A 9,239-nucleotide genomic window follows, 5' to 3' on the forward strand; every position below is an offset into this window, starting at 1 on the left:
CAACATTGTCTGCTATAGCAGAGATGGTGGAAACTGATTTCCTACGTAAGAATGAAGCAGAGCTATTTTAAAGATAAGAGGCAATAGTATGTGAGTCAAAGGTTGTAGAGAGAAGAATTTTCTGGTTTGTGGTAGCATGTGATGTCCCTGAAAACACACGCTGCCTTGGCCTACTTTCTCTTTGAAATAAGAAAAAAAAAGATCTATTCCTTTTAAAATAATCAAGATAAAATTTGATCTCTTAAAATAGACATCACCATAATCCTGGGACAATCCCATTGACTGAACTGAGGTACAAAARTCTGCCCCGAATCTGTAATTGTGCTGTTTAAATAGTAATCGGACTAGAATTATTATTAGTAAGATTAAATAGATTTTTATTTGTATAAATATATATATTTGAATATATTCTTATGAAAGACTGAAATTTGAAACAATGTCAAACATTATGTTGTCCAGCAACAAGTCACGTTGACATTAAATTGCTCTTCCACCATCCAAAGTCATCCTGTGGGAAAGGAAAATCGTAAGATTTCCTCAAAATATGAAACAGTTGCTTTAAATATCTTTTCTGAAAATAATGCATAAACTTCTGACAAAGCCAGATGGGCATCTTCACTCTCAATAATTAATAAAATAATATTTGGAATTATTTTTACCCTAGMTTATTTCATTTCTATTAGCTACAGAAAGTTTTATCGTGTTCATTGTTTGATAATTTGTAAAAGCAGTAGATTGTTATAGATCAGTTCCAGTGAGTGAAACATGCCTGATTTCTGTGCAGATGAAACGAGAGCAAGAGTGAAACTTATTACGGCAACTAGGGAGTATTTCATTATATTGGCATCATAATGGTAATGTCACCTTCATCGCACACTGACCTTTTGCAGGTAGATAAAAGCCACAGTATAAAAATAATTACGGGAATCAAGGAGTCTGAACTTTCTGTCTAAAAAATCTAGAGCAAGGAGGACCGTTCTGTTCAACAGGCTTGCCATGACAGCAAGTTCAGGACTACGTCCTAATATCACACCCTTCAGTTTCTGGAAACTGCAGTTCTGATCTTAGTGGAGGTAGCCAAGCAGTAAATATATTATGATTTTATTGCAGTTCCCTTTTGTCCACAGTTACCAGTGTACCGCACCCTTTGGTACAAATGTAACTGCTCCGCAGAGTTTCAGGGCTGATTTGGAGGTGAACAGCATGGCATATTAGCAAAGCTGAGAGGTGGAAGGGGAAAAGGGAAACACATGAGAAACGTGTGGCATCTGACCACAATTTTCTGGATTCATATGAAGCCACAGTATTTGAATTACCAGGTTAGTGACTCTTAAACCATCCGGCAAAGTTTAGCAGAAAAACGAATAAACTACACAAGATAAAATCTGCACAAAGAGATCTACTTTATCTTTCGAAATAAATTGCATAATCTTTTTCCCAAAGCTTTATGTAGCTATCACTAACCTGTCTCTAATCTATATTCAGTATTATTGTTTGTACTTTATCAAGAAGTTGCTAGGATCCATCCACCATCCTTATTATTTTGTGTATTAGTATTACCATGTATTAGTATTACTGGAACTTGTAGGAGCTGGGTGCCACCCCAGCTGCTAGGCTCTGCACAAAAACAGAACAAAAAGACAGTCCCTGACTCACCGGTATTTTAAAGACACATTAAAAATGCAGCCCGTTAATTGGCAAGTTTATAACCAAGCTGAAGGACCAGAGAACAATTTACAACCGATTATGTAACTTTCTGTCATTGAATGGCTTGTAAGTATTAGGCTTTATCTTCAGACATGCCCGATTCTACCTAAATTTGACTAAAAATAAGTCCCCTGATGTCTCAACATGGACATTCAGAATTATAAAGGAGATGTGATGTTATAGTTCTTGAAACAATAACAGGTTTCAACATCAAAAAAAAGAGCTTAGGATATTTTTGTGTCCATCTTGCAAATTTAATGTGAAAATAATTTACAGTCTACATACACTTCTTTTTAAATAAATCGATCGCTTTCATACAAATTTTTAATATGCTTTCATACTCTGTATCATATATTACCTTGAGCTTTCTTCACCTGTCTGAGTTGCAACAGTCCTGAAATGAAAGAATAACACCCCCCAGCAACTACATGAATTTGGATTTTTTTTTAAGAGTAAAATATTAATGTTAAGATAACAAAATAACTCTTGCATTATACTTTTGATCTGTAATTCATTTAGTCAAATCTATCACTACAGGAAAAATGGCTAATGCACAAAAAACATTTGTATGCCTTTAAGGACAATTACAAAGACGAATTTRAAGAGGAGACAACACACTGGGCTTATTTAGTTGAAAAAAATCATCGCTGACATCACTACAAAAACATTTCCAGAAACAGAACAAATGATTAAATTGTAAGTACTTTCCAGACACCAAATCATTTAAAATCTAAGTAAGGCCAGAAAACAATAGAATGCAGTTAAATACCATTTTTTCCTTAGTTCACAATTCTTATGCATATCAATTACTTTTTGCTAAGTGAGTAGCCCCACTTACTCCTTAAGCGAGGTGTTAGTCAGTTTGAACACGAAAAGATAATAAATGTGTAGCTTACAAGGTGAAGAAATGRGGAGTTACTTAATTGGAAGTGAAAGATAGGATTTACCCATTTGAAATTCTTCTAAAAATAGTGATCTGACGGTTAGGGTCCATTGGCTCAGTTACGTTTAGCCCCTTTTTAGCTCTGTCACTCTAGGAATAGCATCTAATCCCATCTGCTATTCTTACTGTGATTAACAGGACCAAAGAGTGTTCTGTGTTCTTGAACATCAGTGAACCAGAACCGACATTCTTTAAAAGGGGCATTACCTAATTTTCAGTAAAAATAGGTAACACTTCTGTACTCTGAACCTTGAAGTACACTTTGATTTTCAGGTATTCCTGTCCAGATTAGCAATAGCATATAGATAGCTATGGAAGTCTGTAACAGAGGATTTGCAGTCAGGAATATGCTTCACCCCTATACAGGGCAATCTGATCACTCAGGTTTGAAGTCAGCCTTGCTGGTGACCATAGGACTTTGATAGGAACTGGAAAGAAAAATTCTGTGCAGTTTTGGAAGGAAGGAGCAGAGGAAATAAGGGTGGAAGAGCAGGGACCATAAGAAAAGAGGTGCAAGGATAAACAAAGCTTTCAAAATAAGTGATGTGCAAAAATGTATGAATGAGTACTACGGGGGGGAGGGGGGAAGGCTTTAATGTCATCTTTAGGTTTCCCAAGAGAAATGTAATCCATTTCAGGTTTTTTCTTAGGGTTGAAATGGATGAGGAACAGTAGGTTGTCCAAGACAAGCAAGTTCCTGTATACTAAATACTGACCATGGGGGAAAGAAAAAGGAGTGCTACACTCCTCCCATGTCTCTTTCGCAGGCTGGATTTAGCTCTTCCATGCCAGCACACTGTRGGCCAAAATTACAGTTTTTCTCCTGAGCTCGCCCGGGCCAGAACTGCACTGTATCCCAGACTGTACCCTCAGGAGCCTCCTGCCTACTGCAGCAGCCTCGGCTCAAGTCCTCCAGCCTGCTGCAGTCCATGTGCTAGGATCATTTCCCCACAGGAAGAGAAATAAGATCTCCGGACTTTCAAGACCAGATTCTTATTTCCAGGTCTCTCTCTTTCTGGCAAGATATATAAAGATTTATCTGTGTGACCTTCAGGTGTTAAAGGCAGCTAGAATGTTTTATCCATCCCCCTTCCCCTCAATAAAAATTACTCCATACAGAAACTGAGGTCTGCAGTTGTCTCTAAGATCCTTCACGAGTTACGAAAGGGAACAACCACATAATGCAGACGAATCTGGTGACTCAAGTATCACAGCTATGCGCAGAAGAGTCCAAGACGTATTAATATTACTCAAACATTTTCCACCAGGCTGCCAAGTAGGTCTCTTCATTACAGTTACATCTTGCAACTGACCCCATTTGTCACTCCTTTATACTGATTTTCATTGCAACTGGTGAAAAGCAGCTTGAATGATATGCCCTGGGTGGCACAGAAAACAAGGATCTATCTTTGGAAGCAGCATGACACAGACATCACTTGCTCATGCCACTGGTTTTAAATCCCCTTGCAAATTCTGTGCCACAAGATGCTGAGGAAGAGCTCTGAGTCACTGAACACATCATATCCCCAGACAACTTCACCTATTTTGGGGCACTGCTGCATGTCAGTAACATCCCTCCAAGTATGAAAGCTACAGCCAAAACAATCTGCTTAATTCTGTACGGTCAATATTTTCCTAGCATAGGTGCCAAGAAAGAACAGCACTGGGGTGAATTTAGCAGTGAAGAATACACAAGAGCAGCCGTTACCTTTCCTCCGCTCTGCAGGCGCCCTCTGTCTGAGTGCTGCAGGAATTCAAATGCAATTAAAATCATTTTAAAATGCCACTGATCTTTCATAGTTTGCCCCCAAAGTTGCATTTTACTGTTAATTTGTTATTTAATCTAAGCTGCTACCAGTTTCTTGTTAAAATCCAGTTTTTAATTAAAATTGATAAATAATACTAAAGCAGAGTGTGAATGGTTTTTTAAAAGTGTTTCCTAAACTAAACAAATGAAAACAAGTATTTTACAGTTGAAACCTAAGTATTTTAAACAACAAAGGTGCATAAGCAGCCACCAGTTTCAGGAAACTTCCTTGAAATGCACTCAAAATTTCTGCTTAATTAACCGKCAAAGGATCACCTAAGCACCTCTGAAAGACTTAGTTTTTCTCTTAATGATTCATCTAACCTGTTCAGTTAAAAACAGAACTCTGCAAAGCGATGACGTACCATATTATCTCATGCTATTATTCTGAGAGGTGTTGGTAAAGCAAACATTTCCCATTGCTCACCTCGCATGTTTGGTCTGTTCCCTTAGTGTTTTCTTATCTGCTAATTTAAAAATAGAAGTACAATCATTGTAACATTTAGAATTTCCTGCAGTCTGTATGCTTGACATCCTAGTTTTAATTTCGAACTCAAAATACTTTTGTTATAATCGCTCTTAAACTATAACAATGCTGGTCAGACTCCTAATATTATGCAAATGTTTTCATTATAAATCAGTTATTATTATGATGGCTATAAAGTAGATAGGAGGTATATCACTGTAGTATGTAACTGAGCAAATACATAACATTTTACACAGAAAGAGGAACGTGCTTTATAACTATTTTTAGCTGTCTTTCAGTTGCTAAAAATAACATACCTGGGCCATTCAGAAGCTCTGACTCTTCATACTAAACAAGAAATACAGTTCATTTTACAAGCAATCATAAGAAGCTAAGTATTTTTTACGAGGCTTAAAAAGTCAACTTTGGAATTCACACAAAATTCTTGCACTTCATGTATGCATCACTAGCAAGTGTTTCTCTAATGCAGGTGGAAGAGATAAGGCACCAGTTTATAATTTGTTTTCCTTCCCTCCATTTTGGGATACAGATTTTTTTTAACTCTTTCTGACACTTGTCCAATCTCTACAGACAAATGGCACAAACTCCAATCGTTTCTAAAATTAATGTCTCTAGGGCTTGCTTCCTTTGTTCTGACTATTTGTCATGTCACTGCAGCATTCAGCAAAACTGCATCTTCAAGAGGACATTTAATCTCATTAAAACCCTCTCCAAATTTTTCACAATACTAATATATTTACCCAGAAATTGGTGACATTTAAGTAGTTGGATATCTCGCCAGAAAGTCTCTCGATCTCACTTTGAAAACAAAACAAAATGCAAATAAAYGTGTTAGTTGTCAGAAGGATTCTGGAGTACAAAGCTGATAAAGACGTCAATTCGTCACAATTTGTCACAGAACTTTAGCCACTAGAAATTGGAAAGATTTATTAATCATAGGTGAAATTCGCTCTGCCCTTCTAAACCACAAAGCGACATTAGTTTAGCTCAGCTGTATATCATTTTAACTCAATGTAAGACAATTCTTGTCCTTACTTTTTATACTCTTCTTTCCTCAATGCCCAATCTAGGAAGGAAAAGGAATAATATATTATTTTTGCTACCCAAACTAAAAGATGAAGCTCCATCTAGCAAACTCATAGTAAAAGGCACTATTATTTTCCAACCAGACGGGTTGGAGAGATGGGAACAAATTATTCCACAGATATCTTAATAGACTTTTCTTTCATTTCAGTGTGTTTGGCTATGAATGATACACGTGCCTAACTCTGCAAAATGTCGTATACTGATTTTAGTGGTGGTTATTGCAAAACTAGGGCCTAAGGCACATATCCTTTCCCATTTTCTACACAAATTCCCATTGTTTTAAATGGAAGCTGCAGGTATTCAACACTTCCTCAAATAAGAACAGTCACTAGGTGAGAATTTACATAATGTAAGTTACATTTAGATCACATCTAGCTCATCTGATTAGCAGTTAGTTTTATAAGTATGCATAATTCCTTTTTATTATTTTCCTAATATGTTGTTGTATAAAAAGATTTTTAGTAACAAATGTTTTTTGCTCTTCAATTCAGTTGCTAATTTAGCAAATGTTAATGACAGAATTTCCCATTGGGAAATGCTTAGGTGCATTTCAGATAATATACCTTTTGTTTTATATCGCAGCCTTGAGTTCTGAGGAAGAGAAAACAGAATGAAAACAGCATTGGGCATAAATATAGAAACATTAACAGTGAAGTTTCTGTACGCTAGAGAAACCAAAGGTGTTAAATTGATGTGTGTGATTATTCCAAGGGCAACTGCAAAAAAATGACTTCCAATTTAAATAAAAATGTAAAACATGTACCGCATTTTTTAGCTTCCTATTTTCTGTCCTCAAAGCATCAATTTCTTGGACCTAGTATAGAAGAAAACACATTATGTTTTGAACACTAAAATCAGTATCAACTTCATACATTCTGAACATCAACTTTTTAGGGCTGATTAAGCACATCTGCCTGATTTTAAAATACCTGTAACATTGTCCTTTAGTCTTCAGTTTGCATGTTGTTTTGAGTAACAGTAAGAAATTGATGCTCAACCAACAAAATATCATAAAGCTAATAAATATTCTACTAGCACTGGCTTGCACTACTCCTGCAACGTATTGTTTATGGCTTTCCAGATGCAAGGAAGAATACAAAAACATCAAATTATTCCAGAGGTAAGGGTCATTTTGAGTTATAGCGAAAATATTGAAATTTACTACCAGATAGCAAAAATGACAGCAGCTAGATGATGTTTGCTTATACATGTTATATATATTGTGGGGCGTCGGTGTTACCCTTATTAAATCATACTTGTAAACAAAATACAAATTCAATGTGTTAATCTGCATGCTCAGACTAAAGGGAAGGATTTTAAGATTGTGGCCTTCTGCATTATTTTGGAGATACAGTTGGAYTTTCTTCCACATCTAAGCCAAGTTTCTAGGAATAGTGGGTAGACACTTGGGCAAGCACTCTTTTACTATACTTGATAACAAGCAAAAAGATTACTTTCACTTTAGTCCTGCACCTTTAATGTTGCTTACAAACATGAGGCAACTTTGGCAAAATAAAGTCTTGCCTAAACCTTCGTGTGGTACTGTTTTAATATAGTTTTTTTATAGCAACTATATGTGTTTAAAAGCCAAACTTTTTCAGCTCACTTCATTGTAGGGACCTACTTTTTCCTCAGCACCTGGCCAAAATTGCCTTTTTTTTCTCACTACAGTAAGGAAGATTTCTAAATTGCCTCCTATTCATTCACTAGAAGGGTATTGTGACTACTAAGGAGAGAAAATATTAGTTGTATTCAGCCTAATATAGCCAGGAAAAGCGTGACACAAGTCAACAACCCAGTTACGCTGCCACMGAAACTGTATGAACAAACTTCATGTCTCTGACCTTCACACATAAACTTCATTCTATAGCCTGCATATCAATAACAGATTGTGAATGTCTCCAAGAATGCTTTTATAAGTATTACTTACAGACTGACTGCTGTCTAAGAAGGAACAGATTTCATGGACAAGTCTCTTTCTTTGATCTTTATTTTTCCTATAAAATACAAAGATTTTAAGCTATATCCATATTTCTGTAATGTATTTTGATGTATATTAAATGTAAATCAAGCAGAACAAAAGATGAACTRTAAGCGTGAAAGAGTTCCTTTGTGTCAGCTTTTATGAAAAGGTACTTACAAGATTTGCAAATAGCTTTCATTTTTCATCAACACCTGCTCACCATTTTCTGTATAAAACATGCACGTTATATGATTACATTTTTATGAACATAACAGCCCTTTTCCAAAATTGTCACACTCGGGAATGATTATAGCAGCAGAATAAATAGCTCAGGGACCCACTGCTTTAAAGGTTAGCAAAATATGTTATCAGCTCCCGTCACGCAACTTATGCCATGAAGGTCAGCCRCTGAAGAGCGGGGATGCGGAGGGCGATGCTGCCCCAGCCCGACCGCGCGGGGCTGCACAGCCGCAGACTCCAGCCTCCCCTCCGCTACCTTTGAGGAGCCATCGTAAAATATAGATTATTACAAACCGCTTTTTCTCGCGGAAGGAAGCGAGAAGCTGTTGCGCTGGCGTAGGGTGTAAACTTCAAAACCAGCCCAGAAGGGGAATAAACACGGAACCGGGGAAGGGCCGAGCCCCGCGATGCTGCGGCCCCCGCGCCTCGGCGCTTCCTCCGCGCCAGCTCTCGGGGCTGGAAGAGGCCGAGAGCCTCGCAGGCGCGGGGCGCCCGGGGGTCCCCTCGGCGGTCGCTTGGGGGATTAGGTTAGCGGTAAGTTATTGGTGGGACAGAACTGGCCTGAACGGTGTTATTTAACATCCCCAGGAGAGATTTTRAAGCACCTGTTTAGCTTCCCCTCTGCTGCAAACCGCGACTGGCGGCGAGGACGCCGAGAGGCTGCAGACCTACCTTGCTTTTCAAGTAAGGGCATCGCGGAAAGGGGCCCTGGAAGAGAGGCTGGATTAGTCCCACCTCGCCCTGGCCCTCCAAGGAGGCCTCAGCCCCACCACAACCACAACACCCACAACCGTAACCGTAACCGTAACCGTAACCATAACCATAACCACAACCATAACCATAACCAACCCCCCGCTGCCAGCCCGACCGCCCACGCCCCCCGGGGGGCTCGGCCACGGGGCTGGGGCCGGAGCAGCCCCGGGGAGGGGTCGGCAGGGCCCCGCGGCGGTGCCGCCCCCCGCGCACCCGGGCCGCGGCGGCCGTTACCACGGCGGGTGTGTGTGTG

General features: G+C 38.8%; 1 protein-coding gene across 7 annotated transcripts; it reads right to left on the reverse strand.

Moving 5' to 3' along the window:
• Positions 1 to 350: 350 nt before the first annotated feature.
• LOC146588833 (uncharacterized) lies at positions 351 to 9,227 on the reverse strand. Of its 7 annotated transcripts, XM_085317270.1 has the most exons (13): positions 9,200 to 9,227; positions 8,906 to 8,941; positions 8,171 to 8,219; positions 7,961 to 8,027; positions 6,794 to 6,844; positions 6,594 to 6,621; positions 5,980 to 6,010; positions 5,685 to 5,742; positions 5,241 to 5,271; positions 4,885 to 4,924; positions 4,359 to 4,394; positions 2,066 to 2,101; positions 351 to 508 (listed from the first exon to the last, which is right to left on the reverse strand). In XM_085317270.1, the coding sequence occupies exons 2-13, from the start codon at positions 8,925 to 8,927 to the stop codon at positions 478 to 480; spliced, it is 480 nt and encodes a 159-aa protein (XP_085173396.1). In that variant the 5' UTR covers positions 8,928 to 8,941; positions 9,200 to 9,227; the 3' UTR covers positions 351 to 477. The 7 variants fall into 7 exon arrangements, 6 of the variants coding, with proteins under 6 accessions (XP_085173396.1, XP_085173397.1, XP_085173395.1 ...); XR_014897344.1 differs by lacking the exon at positions 9,200 to 9,227 and having other exon boundaries at positions 2,066 to 3,078; positions 8,906 to 9,041; XM_085317271.1 differs by lacking the exon at positions 9,200 to 9,227 and having other exon boundaries at positions 4,885 to 4,921; positions 8,906 to 9,039.
• Between the last annotated feature and the right edge of the window lie 12 nt (positions 9,228 to 9,239).

The sequence above is a fragment of the Rhea americana genome, unplaced genomic scaffold (genome assembly GCF_003343005.1).
Source record: "Rhea americana isolate MKP2758 unplaced genomic scaffold, rheAme1 scaffold_493, whole genome shotgun sequence".
In the NCBI taxonomy this organism is placed as follows: domain Eukaryota; kingdom Metazoa; phylum Chordata; class Aves; order Rheiformes; family Rheidae; genus Rhea; species Rhea americana.